The following is a 17852-nucleotide window of genomic DNA, read 5'->3' on the forward strand; positions in this document are numbered from 1 at the left end:
TAATGTCCGGATAGTATAACAGTCAGACTGAACCTGGATAGGCAATCCCGTACAAGGCGGATCATTTTGAAAACCCGATAGATTCTTTCGTTAAGTTTTTCACTAGCGTCCTGTTTTTAGAAAATAAAATCGAAGTATCAGAAGGAAGAGACATCGAGTCTGTCATTGTTACAAAATAGTACGAAATAGTAATACCATTATTTGAATAGCATCGTTTTTAAAAGTGAAATGTTTCACATTTATTGATGGAAATCTATGCCTAACATCTTGTCCAGGGTGTAATAAATTGAGTAGACAATGCCGGGTTTGGAAGTTCCCGGGCCTTTTAAGATTAAATAGCTTCATACAATAAATGGATGCTCGTACATCTCCTTGTTACGAGTGAAAAGCGTACAAAAAGCATAGAATAAAAACGATGAAAAAAGTTTTTTTTTACTGTAACAATGAGCAGTAAAATTTTTATAAAGTATATGTAATAATAAGAGAATTCTGATTTGTCTTATATTTGAAATGCTTCACATGTTATTATCTTAACTCTAATATATATGTTTTATCAACACACTACTCTCCAAACTTAATGATCGCATAAAAATAAACAAAAACGTTTTTTTTTTACTGTAAGAATAAGCAGTAAAATTTTTTATAAAGTATGTAATAATAAAGGAATTCTGATTTGTCTTATATTCAAAATGCTACACAGATTAATATCTTAACTCTAATATATATGTTATATCAACACACAAATCTCCAAACTTGATGTATTTGGTATCTTTTGCTACGTTTCTGTTTCAGGATTTAAGAAGAGAAAATTTACGCAATACTTATGTGGTTTATATAATGAATATATTAAAAATAAATTCCGATGTAATGAGTTAATATTTATTGACATCGACAAAACTGATCGGATTTGTAATGTGGTGTTAAGCATTTCCTTTCTATGGCTAATGCTAAATCTGCACGACTCCCGAGGATTATCGTTTGAACATGTTTTCACGTTTCGATATGTATTTTCATATTTTTTTCTCTTTAATATAATTGTGAAAATATGTGTGGATTTTTGGATTCTCGGCTGGGAAAGATAACAAATTTTTCTGTAATATGATTTGCCGTTGGCTGAAGCCTCATTGACCCATTGATTGTTTGTGAATCCTATAGTTGGTATTGTGAGCATTCATATTTAGAATATTGTCTATCCACGAAATGTTTAGTCCAGTACATTATGTGTGGCAGACAAGAATAAATAAAGAGCCACTTAACGGTATAGCGCAACTGATGTTTGGAACTATTCGAATTCTCATTCGATTTAACATAGCTTATTGCTCAAATTGTTATATTATAATTGTTATTATAATTTACTGTGCGATGATCATTTATAAAATTATACATTTCAAAATACTACTTTATTTTGAAAAGTTTTGAAAAATCTTCACTAGCTGATTTTAGTTACAATATTTCTTATTTTAATTGATTTTCACTATTTTCAGAAAAAACTTTGTGTATTATGGCTTTACTGGAGATTTTATTAAAATAGGACAATTCCGAGCTTGTAGTTCTCGAACTTGACAATCTGCTCTAGATCGCTTTTAAATGTTCTAGTGTTTTGACGGATATACTGGTTCGAAACAACTTGCATAAACACAAAACATGTCAGGATTAGCCGTCTCGACACAATGCCCGAAGGCTACTGTTTCACATTGCACACACCTATTTTTGCTATCTGTGTTTGTAATTAAGCGATCAAGTCCTTTTTTCTAAATATTGAATATTTTGGAAACGAGAGACTGACCGTATAATTTGTTGTACGCAATGGTTTTCAAGTTGTACTTGGAATGAAGCCAATTTGAACAGTAGTTATGATTTTGTGTGGAGGCGGTTACTGGTACTAGCGGGAGTGGAAATCTTTCTGTAATGAAGTAGCCTGAGCATTTTTAGGAGTGAAAAATATATTATCGTATTCTCTAACATATAAAAACAGGGGTAAGTTTGCTGTGGCTCTCGGAGACGTTGGAAACAAATGTGGACAACTTTCGGGCGCTGCACTAGAAGTCAGAAAAATTAAGCTAAAATCAGACTCATGCCAAAAATTGACTTAACTTAAAAGTGCATTCTATGGCTCAAGTAAATTAACAAAATTGATTGTTAAACTTGGTCTCTTTGGCAGAATGTATAGTCTGTTCCATGAAAAACTGATGATTCAGAGTCATGTATTGGATAAACATTTTTGTACAATGATTTCAAACGTCACCCGGTTGAGACCAACTATAACTTGCATCCGACGCAAACCGAAAAGTTATACGGGAAAGCAGCGCGTAATGGTTTGTTCGTACAATATCTATATATATTTATATTGAGTAAGCAAACGAGGAATGATTTCTGATCCTACAAAAGAGCGAATCCATAATTTTCAAAAAAATGTAGTGTGCGCAGAAATTAGAAGGATAATGTTCATGTTTTGATAGCTGGAACGGCTACGGACTCAAACTTGTAATCAATATGGAATGATTTAGTTCATTGCATGATTCTAATTTTGATTTCGAGGCTGGCTTCTTTGGCCATCCAAATGTGCATGTATACAACTATGTGCCGCAGTATTTGCATATAATGGTATTCATAGTTCTTCAAAACTGAAAATTGCCAAGGGGCAGAATCTTGTTAGTGCATTGTGAGTGCCGTGTTTGAAGCCATTAATTGCAAGTATAAGATGTTAGCGCAGGTAAATGATGCTTTAATCGATGTTGTTGTGGACGATGTATGACGTGGTGTTACATTTTGCATACGGGTTAAATTAATGGATGTGAAATATTTGACAATGACTATTTAAAATTGACGCTCGTTCTATTGTTGAATTCACTTTGTTTATTATGCATACCGTTCAATGTTTTGATTCGCCTTTATCGGCCGCTTTGTATTTTACTTACACTTTTTTATTATTATTAATTAGAGAATAAAAAAACACGTAAAGATGAAGACGTCGATAAAATATGGCTGAGATTTGACATGAGATTAATGCCTAGTACTCTGCAGTCTGGATTATTGAAGATAGACTTCGGCGAGTGGGCGTACCTTGTAGGACGTGTTATTAGAGGTACACGGTTCATGCGGGCGGATTTTTGTACATTGAATATTAGGTAATATTCAATTGGTGATGGAGGTACAATCTGAAATGCATTTTCACACTTGCCGGGACAGGTTATACATTTTATCGATGGAATAATATGCGAAAATATGGGAAAAAAACTTCAAAACATTTGCTTCGGTCAAAATTTTTTCTATGATATAGCGGCATAATATGATTCTCGTTTGCCACATTGCTTGTTTCAAAATTTTTTCTTTTATAGATATACCAATGCAAAATACAAGAAATATCGTCTTTTTCATATATATATTATTATTCACGAAGGAAAATATTTCATTATTGAAAAATTATGTAACAATATACTGTACTATTTTGAGCTCGATAATGATAACTCGAGACGATTGACTGAGAAATTATTGGACACGAAGTGGACATAACGATCGTTTTGTTATTATGTTGGTTTTATTTTTTGCATCGTTTTGAAGGAATCGCTTTTCTCTTTGATTACTGGACCAATTGCTTTGAAATTTTCAGTGAGTGAAGATTATATTTTTTGCTAGAGGGCTATTACATCTACTTTTTGCTATGACGTCATCAAAATTGTGTGGCGCTACGTGTCCATACATTTGAGCATAGCTCTCTTGTTTTTTAACATTTTGTTTACGTTGTTTAGTACGTTGTTCTTAGTAGTATCTATACTCTAATGTTTTATACAAAAAGCTGCGATGAATGTTTAAAAAGGAGGTATTGATACCGATAAGATCAATATAAAGTATCTGGTTTCCAATTCCAATGAAAAGCATCGAATAATGTTTTATTAGTTGTGAAAACTCTCTCAAATTTCGCACATTATGAAGAATTTACTGAAATATGTTTGTTAAACTTGATCAGCTTCAAATAAATAATTAAGAAGTTGGGATATTTAAAAAAAAATTTCCTACGAAGCTTTTGTATCATGAAATGCGAACTTGTAAGCACCAGCATTTATAATGTATATTATTCTAGTATACGTGATTATCACGTATGAATAAAGTCAATTTCGAGGCTAAAACTTATCAAAACTTATTCTGAAAAAAAAATCTTGTAAAAAATGGCAGTAGTTCTGAATTTTCAGAATATTAGCTATTATAAAAGCGAGTTGTCTAAAATAGCTCTGCCAAACTAAGCAAAATTGTGATTAGACGCATGGGGATCAGGGTGTTGGCCTAATCTTTGCGGCACCGTTGGTTTAGTCAGGATTTACTTTTTGTTATTTTATCCCGACACACTGCTTCATAATCGAAGTCGTAATCTTCATCGAAGAGTTCAAATTTGCTTTAATCAGAGCGAAATGTGGCAACTAAATATTTGTTTTCTTGTTTTATTTTTAAATATACCTCAAACGTCTACTCTAAACGAATCGGTTGCCAGAACTTACCCTATTAATATAAATATGAAAATAATACATAAAAAATTTCGTTTCTCGGTAGTTTTGAAATATTATACAAATTTGTTAACTCAAGTGAAAGTGATTATGTTTTATAACCCAGAATATTGAATTGCTGAAAAACATAATGGCAGGGAAAGCAACAACTTTATTTTTCTGCAGAATAATATCGTTACAAATGAATTTGAATTCTTAGTTACTGAAGATATTACCGTATAGATATGGTTCTCTAAATTGCGACTGGGAATCGCGATATGCTGTCTTCGTTTTTTGTGAAACCGTGAATGGAATGGATATTTTCCAACATGTGAGATTAAAAGTATAAAAACAATGCCCTGCAAAGGTTTTCACAATAAGGAGCAAGTATTGTTGTATAGAAATAATTCACGTGTTGGTTCAGAAGTAATTTCACTGTTTTTTTTTTCTTTTTCCATATTTATAAGACGGCATTTTATAATCGCTTCTTTCGAATAGGAAAATAATATTTTAAGTAATAACCGGATTGTCAGAATATTTGCGGGTGGATGGTGGAAGCGATCATTTTTGGCAAATGGTACGTTTTGATCATGACGTTGTTAAAACTCCATTTATTCCATTTTAAGATTTCTATTTATAAATAGCATGAGACATATATGCCTACAGCTATCATTGAATTCTATCGCCAACCGCTAACTCCTAGGTGTGAATCATCATCATGCGATCAGTCGCTTTACCAACGAAACGAAAGCTGCTTATAAAGCCAGGGGAAGTAAACCCGACACGTCCTGTCGCAAGAAAGAGAAGGGAAAGGATTAGAAAAGCGATGGATAACAAAAAGAAAATGACTGAATTTAAGGAAGTGAAATCAGAAGACAAATATCTTGTTCAAATTGGAGATAGAGTCAGAGTTGCCAAAAGATATACCGGTAAGACTGGTTTATACTTAGTGTTTCTAATGTTTATTGTTACTGACGTGTTTTCTAACCGCATTATAGCTAATTTGCTGATACTTAAGTTACAAATGATGTACGCGGGTTGGGAATCCTAAACAGATACACGAAGACACACAAATAACAAAAACTGTCATTGACAAAGATGATTTTTGTACTTATCCACGCATGGAACACCATTGAACAGAACTCACGAAAGATGCTTTTGGGCAAGCACTTTTCAAAATGATACCATTCAATTTAATAGTTTTTAAATAGTGTTAATATAAATATTTTTATTTTCTTGAAAGATTATTATTATATTTCTGTATTAATTTAATAATTTGACAAAAATATTTTCCTAAACTAGTAATATTGTTTCTTGATGTGAATCACAAAAATGATGATGCACTTCAATAATATTGAAGAAAATATTTTCGAAACTTATCAGCATTAGATTTTCGGTTGAATACTAAGAATAAAATGTTGTCAATTATACAAAAATAATGATATTTCAGTTTTTATAAATGTTCATTCCTTTTTTGTAGTTAACTTGGTATATTTGTTTCCTTCACATAATTTAAGTAGAAAAATGACTAACACACTAAAAATTATACTATATACTAATGACGCGAATTTCACCGAAATCTTATGGAAAATATATAACAAAAAAATAGCCAAAATCAATGTTGTTTCACAGTAAATGGGTGACTTTTTTTTATTTTCTGTCCGTAACAGGAGTGGTATATAGATGTTTATGTTGCAATTGAGAAAATTTTTTTATGAACTTCAACAAAGATAATTCCATACAAATCAATTAAACGAACGAGAATATCGGTCAGAGACCGAAGACTTATCGATCGAAAGTTAGGGGATCCCCAAAACAGTGCTCTTACTCCATAGTGACATCTTGTGTCCCATCACTAATTAATTAATAACTCGCTAATTATACGACATAATTCATCCAAAATGTATAGGCTTCTGGTACGACATATGATAAATGCACATGCAAAATCTGGAGCAGATTCAATCTCGTTTTCGTGAGATATCGCGCGCATCTAACAGACAGGCAGAAAAACAGACAAACAAACAGACAGACAAATACCTATCAACATACTTACCGATCAAAATCGATAAGTAACAATAGCAATCTTCATCCGCAGCCTGAGACGATGATCGATCACTTTCCCCGTTCCTTGACAACCAATATAATACTTAATAATCTTCCTCACCAGTGGCATATTTTCAATCTTGTATAGGGGTGTACCAATAAATAAAAATAGAAAAAATGTGAAGCCATAAAGTATGGATGGATATATATTCTCAATCGACATTTGAACGTCCTCCTTCTAAATTTGTTTGTTTCATTTATTGAGCATGGATATTTTTTTAAACAGGTACAGTCAAGTTCATTGGTCGGCTGGAAACTGAGGTTGTTTTTCCAGAAGTATTTGTAGGAGTTCACTTAGATGAGCAAGGTAAAAGACATTTACATTGGTATTTACACTGTTGAGCACGTTTTAGATGTGCAAAATCGAATGGCCGGTGCCCAAGACTTACGTTGGTTTTGTGGGGAATTAGGTACAATATGATACTACTTTTAAAAATTAAACTTTTGCCAGCTAAATTTTATGATTCAACTATTTATACTATGATTATATTTATGATTCTTTAAATGATTACATAATTATAGTTAATTAATTTTATAATTATTTTGTACTTTATGAAGGATGCATTTCGTGTTGAGGAATATCAACGTCCCGGATTAGTTTATATATTCTGCAAAAAAAGTAATACTCATGACGGGAATTTTTTATGTCTAAACATTTTGAGTTGAGGGGCCAACATACCTAGCTTGCTTTTTTATTTGAAAGAGTGTTAAGCTAAAATACTTGATTAAACTGTTAGGACTGTTAGGACATTATATGCAATGTATAAAAAAACTAATAATTAAATCAAATGCTGTAACTGATAAATCTGTTAGCGTTTGTTTGTATTGTTTTTATTTTAAACATAAATCAGAATGCACTACAGTGACTACATAGTTAAACTAAACGAAACTTATTTAAACATTTTAAATAAATAACATATATTTTCATGAAATCAGACCCCTGAAATATCCAATTCAACGTGAGATAAAATCTATAAAAGTCTCGGATTTCCTGATATTTGGTATTGCTTTCAGGCACCTTAAGTTACAGCCAATTTAAAAAAAAAAGCAAGAATTTTTTGTTAAGATTCCAAAATCTCGATAGGCATTTCTTGCAAATATTCAATAATAATTAAGTTATTAGTTTTGAATATCCTTTTGAAAATAATTCATGGGATACATTAATATATTAATTCGAGCTACCGTGTCTTTTACACTTATCAATCGGTATTTCATATATCATTCATCCAGGGTGGGAAAGGTTTCTGAACTAGGGGACCAACATTTTGCCCGCCTATACTGGCGGGCCATACAAGTGTGACGTAAAAACATTTTAATTTACAGTGTTACAGAAGCAAAACTGGAAAACAATAAGCCTCGTGCCAAAACTAAATTCGATCGCAGTCTTGATAAATTCCTTGAGCTATTTTTTTAGTTAAAACATCAAAATTTGGTTTCGGTTTGGTTGTGGAAGCATCAGGCGGGCCAGATTAAATTACCCAACGGGGCGGATTTGGCCCACGAGCCGTAGTTTGCCCATGTAGGCATTAGACTCTAAGCGGTGCAGAACAATAATAGGCTGACGTATTAATGCTTACAAACGACCAGCCACTGCTGTCAATTTGAGATTCGGAATGAGTTTCTCAATCCTCAAAGTGTATTTGACATCAGTCAAAGTCAAAGAGTTGGTATATTCTATGTCTACAGCTGATAGAAAGTCTTGTTATGCCGTAGATCAGTGGTTTCAATCTTTGTGGTGGAGCGGAACCCTGATGATGACACATTCTAAAGGCTCGAGGAACGCCATGGTTGTCACATCATAATTGCCACAAATCTATCTATACTTGTAAGGCAGTAAGATAAATTGTACATGTTATCAATGAAAATATATAAAAGCAAACCTATTACTTGCAAAACTAAATAATCTATAAAATGCAGATAATTGAATATATGTAAACATTAATTGTGCATATAATAATATGAACTCTCAATTTTGAATGCAAACTCTTGTACTGAACTGGCAAAACCTGGTGCCACTGCTATTGATTATAGGTGATTTATCAAATCTGCTGGCGGAGTGCGACGCCAATCTCCTATTAACACGTTTGAATATTTAACGGTGTGTATTTCATGGGATAATATTACGCATAACATCAACACAACAATAAAAGTAGGTAATATTTATGTTATCTAACCCGTTAATGGGGTTTTTTATCTGTAAAAACGTATACAGGAGCTAATACCATTTGAGACGTTTGCTACTATATAATGGGTGTAAACGTTATCGGATTATCTCTCTATAGTATACTTCATATAAATATCCCATATTAGATTACGTGAAACCGGATGAATTATTGTTGGTAGCTTTATACTAAGTACTTTTTTCGATACTCCCGTATTGTGTGTACCAGGTTAGGGTTAGGTCATAGTTTTATTCTGATTTTCATTATTTTAGTTCCATTTCGAGTTCGGGGACTGTCTGTTAGCCAAGTGAATATATCTGCCCATTCTGGGGCGCCCTTTTTTGAATGCACCCGGTTAAGAAACTTGATAGTTAGCATAAACATTGCACCCATATGTGGCAAGGTGTTTTGATATTTACTGTAATATTAATCATAATTGTTAAATATGATTCAGTAGCATTATTTCTGGTCTAATTTGGACACCATTATATGATATAGTATATGCAAAATCGATTGAAAAGTAGAACGGTTGTCACTTTGTTCGGGGGGTCGTAAACCAAAAGTACTTGTTGTCGTATTAATTAGACACGATGTATAAACTTTCAATAAACATTCTCACGTTAATAACTCTCGTTAAATTTCATGGGATTTGACTTCTGTATCAAAGCTATTGTTTCTATTTAGCCCCGGGGCATATCATATTCAAGGTTAACGTGTCAGTTAAAATACCGTTATTACCGTAACATGACGTTAAGCTATATTATATATAATTGTGAGGATGTTGAGAAAATTTTTCAGAAATGTTAGTGAAGTGGTTGGAATTCAACTTCATTATCTTGGTTGTGAGTTTTTTCCTGATTCTGACCCGAGACATTAAAATCAACTCGAATTGAAAGTTTCCTCAAACATGAAAATATCTTAGTCCACACACATTTGTGCACTTTGGTGCAAGGTTTGAAGATGTATTTATAATAAATATAAATCCAAAATATCAAAAATCGTATATTTAGCATAAAATTGTTTAATCATTAAGCCTTTTCAATCTAATGGCAACCACCGCTAAATTCTAAATTCTCGTTGTTGTTATTGTTGTTGTATTGTCATCAGGATAAAATCGAAAGACCAGTTTTGCTGACATTGCGGTTATCAAATTTTTTTCATATAGCTCGATGGCAAATCCTATCCCAACTTTTCTCCTTTTACAATATTGCGCCCCAAGTGGCTCGTAATCTTTTTGATAAACCGAGTGCTTAGCTAAGACTTTAGCGGTACCGACGTGAATTACTACGGTGATGAACGTGATTAATGATTTTGATTTGATTTGAAATATTGAATGATCAAATAACAGATTTCTGTGGGGGTCGCGTAGGATACTGGTGTACTGCTACGGGTTGATTTTACAAGAAAACTGTTATCCGTTGCTGTCACAACATCATCTACTTTTTTGTAAATAAATAGCTAATTATGGTCAAATATATCGTCGACTAGTAACTGAAAATAGGTCGTTTTTCAATATGTGAATCATGCGTCTTATTTAATTTTTCTATCCCCACATAAATAGAATTATTATTTTCAAAACCTTCTGTCGGATTTTACCGGCATATGACCTAACCACTATCTCAATACATATTCAAGTTTTTCCAGTTTTTTGATGATGCAGAGATTATTTAACATTTCTCGTGTTATATAAACACAAAATACGAAACGTATTGAATATGACAAAATAAGGCCAAGGAGGTACAGTTATGCCCTGGGGTATAAAACTAGAAAAATACGAGTCAAGGGTCGAAGATAGAATCTAAAATTTTTATTTTTATAAGTTGATGTGACATTAAAAGTAGACCAAATTTTTGAGAACAAGATTTTAGACAGTACAGTTATGAGTTTGTGGGATTTTGAGTGGTTTGAGGATTTTTTTTTATGAATTATTAGGAAATAATAGGGTTCTATTCTTCCGAGGAGAATCACCACAATAAAATTTCGTGCATACCTAAATTTTGCCCGTTGATATTTATGCAACGAATGTATCGAGTATATTAAATATTGTGATACTAATTGTGGATATGGATAGAAACTCGTTCGACTTCTGATAATTAAGTAATATAGCAGAAAACCTATCGCCTTCGATAAGATAAAATATGTCCATGAGAATAGGCAACAATTCCACGAAGTACAAACAAGAAACTATTGTGTTCTAGCATGTAATTAAACCTCTATTAAGCTACGTTATTTGTTTTCTTGTTGCCCAGCGACCAGTATCGCGTTCTCTTTCCCACACTGTGTGACTGGAATCTGACATCAATAAAATTGGTTGTGTGGCCTCCAAAAAGCAAGGTTTCTGTGTAGTACATCCGTATATTTCATTATAATTTTTCATCCCACCCTACAGAGTTATTGAAATAAATAACGGTATTAGCAAGTTCATTTATTGTGAACGTATTACTTTCTCTCCAATAGTATCTCAACGATTATGTCGTGTCATTCTCATAACGATGGAGTTTTGTTGATAACTTCGTAACATAATAATCAAATATACCATTTTAACACTAGGAGTAAGACAATAGACAGTGAATAGGACACGATTGAATCGATGGTGATCAACAACAACGATTTGCTGACGATTTCTATATAATCTATTGAAAAATAGTTCGTACTTGGATTAATATTATTTTTTCATTTGCATAAATTAAAGACATATTAACGACAATTTTAGATGCAGAGAACTTAAATAAAAGAAAAATACTTGTAAAGTGCCGAAACGGAAACTTCTGGTCCTTTCAAAAATAGTAGACATTTGCGTAACAGAGCTTCGTTTAAAGTGGAGGCGTGGAAACGCCTTATAACAAACTCTCGTAAAAAGGCTTGTAATTACACTCCTACGAGAGTTACAAAAAGCAAAGTACGTGCACTTCTTTAATTTGATTTCACAATTTCACAGTTACCAAAAACAGCGGGGTATTCCATAATCGACAGTATTTTGATTGTCCATACGGATACGGGATAATGGTGCCGTATGGAGAAGTAAGAAAGTTAAGAGGCGAGTGTGAAGTTCCACCAATAACAAAAAACGACTTCATAAAAAAATCGAAAAAGAAAACAAAACATACGGTTCCCTATTCAATAAAACGATGGAAAAGTTCAGTGTAAGTATTTTGAATAGATTTTTACTTGGACAAAGAACACAAGAGAAAGCCGAAAACATGAAAACATTCCAATTCTGGAAATGAAAATAGAATTATTAAATATTTGACGTCGATCGGCTGTTCTTTTCCAGAAAGTATCCAATTATTGAAATGTTGTTTTGAAACATTTCTATACTGAACATCACAGTCCATTCAATTGGTGATAGTGACCATGTAACCAACCCCATTTCTGACAGTTTGTTTCTTGATTTGCAAGACTTCAAGCTTAGGAGAAACTGTTCTCAGAGTATGAATCTGGCACTGTAGGATTTCTTACTGTAATTTGAAAAAGTTATATTTTCAACGTTAAAAATATTTTTTTTTCTACAGAGATATTGGAATTCCGGATATCATTCATGAGCCAATTATAAAGCAAGAAAAACCGATTCGACGAAAGAAAACAAAGGGTAACATCATATAACATTTAAAAGCATAAAGAAACAGTTGTAAAACTCTTTGGCGAACAACGATTTTAGTGCAAGTTTTGCCTCAATATATACCAAATCAAATGTGCTGAGAGTGAATATTATCATCGCAATACGACAATAATACATGAAAAACATGTAAAACTGTTTCAACTGCAAGAACTCATTGTTAATATAATTGTGTACAGTCAGTAGTAAATTAATATTCAGTCTATGCTTTTCAAAATAACTATTTTAATACCATTCGTGAACTACTGAGTGTAAATGCTAGCTCATCTCACTAGTGTTTGTTACTGCAGTTTTAGAATAGTTCAATTCGTATTTGTGAAATTAGTCTTTATTAATTATGTCAGAGTTCAGTCTACCTTTACCCTTATTTCATTTTAAGATGGTCTTTGTGAAATGCTTATTCATACGGTTTCTTCTTTGTCTATAGAATCAAGAATTCGTCCGAAAAAACTGCCAGCTTATCCTAGATCTCCTCCTCCCAAATTTCACGTGACAAAGAAAACAAAACCTTTTCGGGATCCTCCACCTATGCAATTTCAACCAACAAAGAAGGAGTTTCCAGTTGCATCATCACAAAGCATGACATCAAAAATAGGGGATCACGCACCTCCAAGTGGCAGGGTCGTTTCACGATTCATGCCGGATCCGTATCCAAGCAGAAGTGCATTGCAGCAAAGTTTTGCCATGATAACGGACTCCGCGTACAGCAGCGCCGATAGTGGATACAGTGAATACGTTGCGTGGAGAGAGCAAAATAACAAGAAAATACAAGACTTTTTATTGGGGCCTCCAGTAAATCCAGCTAAATCAAACCACCAAGATTGGGACTTGTCGCCTCGAGGGTTCAGCAGAGCCCACACTGGAACTTGGTCGTCTTTGGATACTTCACGAAATAAATCGTGGCCGAGAAATCTAGAAGCTCCCCGTAATATCTCTCAAAGCCGCCGTGTCATTTGTGCACCTGCCTCAAGCTTCGACCCAGATGATTATGAAGACGGCTATTACAAAAGAGGGAAACATGGTCAGGAGAGGCAACATGGGATCACTTACATGAATAATGAATATCAAAGTATGCTGACTCGTGCCTACAAAGATGCGTATTCTACAAAAGAAACTGATAAACACGATTCGTACCACAGCAAACTATACAAAAAGAACCGAGGCGTGAATCACGTAAGATATATACTTTTTTGAAAAAGCGAAAATTCCCTCACCCATAAAAACCCTCTTTCATCATAAAAAGGATTTATATTCATGGTAAATGGACCACTCGATATCTTAAATTACCGATAAAGACCGATGATTTCTTTTACATGCAACCGTTTTAGAAATATTGGCATCACATAAAGTGACGTCAAAAAGCTGCTTGTCATTTTAAACTCAATATTAATTTTAAAATATCTGAAGATTTCTAAACTCAAAAAAAGATCTAAAAATATAGTTAATATTTTAAGTATAATCGAGCATACCCAATTTATCTGTGAAGCAGTTTTCAGAAAAAAAAAAAAATTAGATTATGTCGTGTTCTGTAATCACTAGTTAATAACTTTTATCTGGAGTTTTAATTATTGTCACTCAAAACCCTTTTGTTTTCGAATTAGTCCCCTGAGTTCATACAAAATTTCCGTTTTTAACACGGGTCAAAATTTTGAAACAAACAATCTCATTATTATTATTTTCTTACATTTGATTGGCTGTTAAGACTCAAAAAAGTCACACTACAACTTTTACTCAATTTGATTGGTTCTTGAAGTCTTACACCATCGAGGGCGTTGCTATAATTAAGAAATTATTAATTTACCTAATTAAGCGTCATTTTTGTACATAATTATACACGACTTGACCGATTTTAAATTTCAAAAGAAACTAGAACCAGATTAAAAGTGTTAGATTCAAATTAGGAGACGTGGAATGTGTTTGTCTCACTTTAAATACCGCGGTAATTGTGATGTACAAATTCACAAGCTTAATTCTTTAATTTGTTGTGAACAGCTGCCGTTTCAAAAATACTTCAAATTTTATGTGTTAAATTGATTTCGAGTTGAGATTCAAACGAGTAATTTTAAAGCAGGTTGCAGTGTCTGGCTTGAAGCAGGGTGAACTTGAACTCAAAATTGACCAAAAAAATTGTTTATTCGAAGTGTGATTCTACATCAATTTTGTAGAACATACTAGTATTTGAATATTTGGATTATTTTCCACATTACAATTTTTTACGATGTCAGTAGGTTTTAGCATTTTAGCTTATGGCTTCGCTCAAAAATTTTATTTTCAATTTCTGAGTGAGTTTTCGTGACCTTGCTTTAAATTTCCAAAAAACAAACAAAAACGTTTCACTATTAGTGTTCAGTGACTTTATTGGGCTTGGACTGAAATTTTCGCGCTTGTTCCTAAAAGTGAGCAAGCCCACGACTGTGAGTGTGAATTCAATGCAGTGCATTCCACAATGAAAAAGTGTTATTTACTGAAACATGTTGTTGAGATGTCTTACGTGATGCAAAATATAAATCACAGTATCGCAGATTGAAAACTATGAACGTCTAAATGAGTAACTTCGACAAAACACTAATTACGTGACGAAAATGTGAGAGATCAATGCTCGAATATATGGAAACGAAGATCAAATTACTACGCCATGCAAGATCAACGAAATTTCACTCAAATACTAAAAGAAAGGCGTTTATTTCACAGCACAAACAACAAACATCCCCAAAACTACCCACAGTCCACTTCGTGTCCAGTTACGGACCTTAACAATATTTTGTATTATGATACAGGAAATAAAGAGAATATCTTCACAATCATTGTCAAGTTCATGTTCCGAGTCAGAAAATTCAAGTTTTGAAGAGAACGATGTTGCAGCGAGAGATCATGCTTTGCGGTAAAATTAATCTTCCTTATTTGAGATACGATATGGAAATTCTTTTAGTTCGCGTCGCTGAACTATAGCTCGTAGAAAATATAAAAAAGCTGAATGGCATTTAAGATCAAGATTTGTGTTCAAATCAAGAATTCATAAATGATTTTACTTATCAAATTACAGTGTTTGCAAATAGCCGGTGACTATACTGGTGGCTATATAATAGATTATATGGAATCAATTTTTTGTGAACGTTTCTTTATTGAAAGTGAATTAGGGAGAACACATAAGTAAAAAAATTGCCTTTATTTTTATTAAAAATTAGACGTCGAGTTTTAAAAAATAAAAATTCTCACACAATAAATAGTAGATGAAATGAATATTTCTATGTTTGTAGTATAGGTTCGATTATCATTGGTCATGAACAGAAAAGCTTTCATCTTCGCCAGATTTGCTATTGCAAACGTATCATTTTTTTCGGGAAATTCTTTTTTCTGCTCAGCGACGCGCCTACATAAAACCGGTTATATCTTTTTCAGAAATTTGGAGCAAATATCACCAACTGGTACAGCTACTGGACAACAAAGAGGAATGTCAAGAGCGCGAAGTTACAATGATATGGTTTCGAAAACACCGACATGCGTTAGCAAACGAGAGTTAAAACAATGGCGAAAAAAATTCGGCGAAGTTGAAGCCTCACACATGGTTACAGGGCTACAAAAATTACAAGATGCTTTTGCTAAAGGCATGAACTTGACAGACACTTACGGCTTTCCTACGGCTCAAGGACGTTACGTACGAGCCGGAAAATAACTAGAGCAAAAATAGAGAAATCTTTAAATATTATAATAAAGTTAAATCAAAATTATTATTTCATTTTTGTATGTAAACATTCCTGTCACACATCCTGATAATAAAAGCCAGCTTTCGCTGCTTGCGTGCACACATTTGGTCCATTTCGTTAGTTTAGAAGAAATGATAACCAACGATCACTTACATTGTATGTTAATTGGTGGAAAGCTTTAATATTATTTTAACGAATTACGCGATGGGAATATAGGCTACCAACTTGCCAATTTGGGCATTTTGCTTACTTTGATAATGTGAAACTTGGATCACCAATTATGATCCGAATTAGTTTGGAATAATATTATCTATTGTTTTATAGAGAAAGATGTAAGAGACTAGCTATTTTGCAAAAAAATAAATTAAGTTTCGAACGCAATTTTGAATTTTTTGACGGGTTCAATTTTTTATGTGACAGTTTCACGGGGTTCTAACAAGGTGGAATTGAATCAAATCGATATATTGCATGTTATCATGAGGCATGAATAATATAAATGCTCAGGCAACCGACATCCAAAAAATAAAAATAATCTCGCCTGTTTGAGCGTTATTTTGATATTACCGTTTGAAATAGTGCCAGTTGATTTTGCTTCATAATCAAAAAAACATTGCCAAATATCCAAATTATAGCATGTGAACTACAAATCCGGATTTTCAACGTTGTACAAAACGTGCAACACAAAAAACGTGAACCACTTAAACCATCGTTGGCCTCTAAGAGGATAATTATCCATAACTGTGGATTTCCCACTTAACCTTAATTATAGCTATATTCGAAATTGATCCTTTTGTTTTGAAAAACTTTTGAATACCACAGTGCCAAGTTTGAATCGGCCTTTTTGATTCTTTTGTGCATAATCAATTTTTGTGAAGCCATATTCAGGCTTTATCAACTTATTTTCAAATTTATTGTGTTGCCATGCGGTAGTAGAAATTTAGATAAATATAAGAATTATAAGCGGATTTGTTTTCCGACAAATTCTAAAACTACAAGGTAGAATCCAATCAAAATATTTTGATACCAAGGTGAGCGTGAAACTACAGACCAATGGCATGAAAAGAGAATGGTAACAAAGTGAAACAATATAAACTCCATTGCTTTGAAAATTATGAATTGAAATTAAATCTGCAAAAATAAATATTCTGTCAAATCCAAGTCTTCAATCGTGTGTTACCTCGAACATTAGCTCCTAATGAATCCACCAATTGAAGCGAAACAACCGGTTTGCGAGCGAGGTCCAACTTTCAATATAGCCAGCGGGTAATATTTTAGAATTCGCATAATCTCGTATTAGTACAGGAACAAAATTTATATCCCAGACATGTCTGATCAAATATGAATCTACTTAACTTAAAAAAAAATCTTATAGAAAATGGTACTTTTACATTTTTACCATTGACAGATAGACGATAGACAGTTTTTACGTGATGCGTTTATTTTCGTTAAAATGGTCGTAGGGATTACCATTTTGACATACAAAAACTTGTTATGCCTTAATTTATTGGCAAAATAAAAGACAACTTTCGGAAATTGTTGATCTTTACAGATGAAAATTTTTTATCAATGTAAACAAAGTTGTCAACAATCTTGTCAAAGATGAATGCCAGTATGAAAATTTTGTATAAATTTGACGCAACCCTTATATGAATCTTCCCTTGGAGGTTAAGCGTATAAAATATCATCTCAAGACAGTTTTATTCACAAAGTGACCCAAAATTAATATTATTAGACACGAAGTGGACCTATCGATCGTTTGGTTATTTGTTGCTGTTCGGCAATCGCACTC

General features: G+C 33.0%; 1 protein-coding gene across 1 annotated transcript; it reads left to right on the forward strand.

The window, feature by feature from the left end:
* The first annotated feature begins 5105 nt into the window (after nt 1-5105).
* LOC120340855 (uncharacterized) lies at nt 5106-17221 on the forward strand. Its single transcript, XM_039409241.2, has 7 exons — nt 5106-5407; nt 6808-6888; nt 11682-11886; nt 12256-12332; nt 12787-13532; nt 15137-15240; nt 15759-17221. Exons 1-7 carry the CDS (start codon nt 5197-5199, stop codon nt 16030-16032), a joined length of 1698 nt encoding a protein of 565 aa, XP_039265175.2. The 5' UTR covers nt 5106-5196; the 3' UTR covers nt 16033-17221.
* Nucleotides 17222-17852: the final 631 nt, after the last annotated feature.

The sequence above is a fragment of the Styela clava genome, chromosome 14 (genome assembly GCF_964204865.1).
Source record: "Styela clava chromosome 14, kaStyClav1.hap1.2, whole genome shotgun sequence".
Lineage (NCBI taxonomy): Eukaryota > Metazoa > Chordata > Ascidiacea > Stolidobranchia > Styelidae > Styela > Styela clava.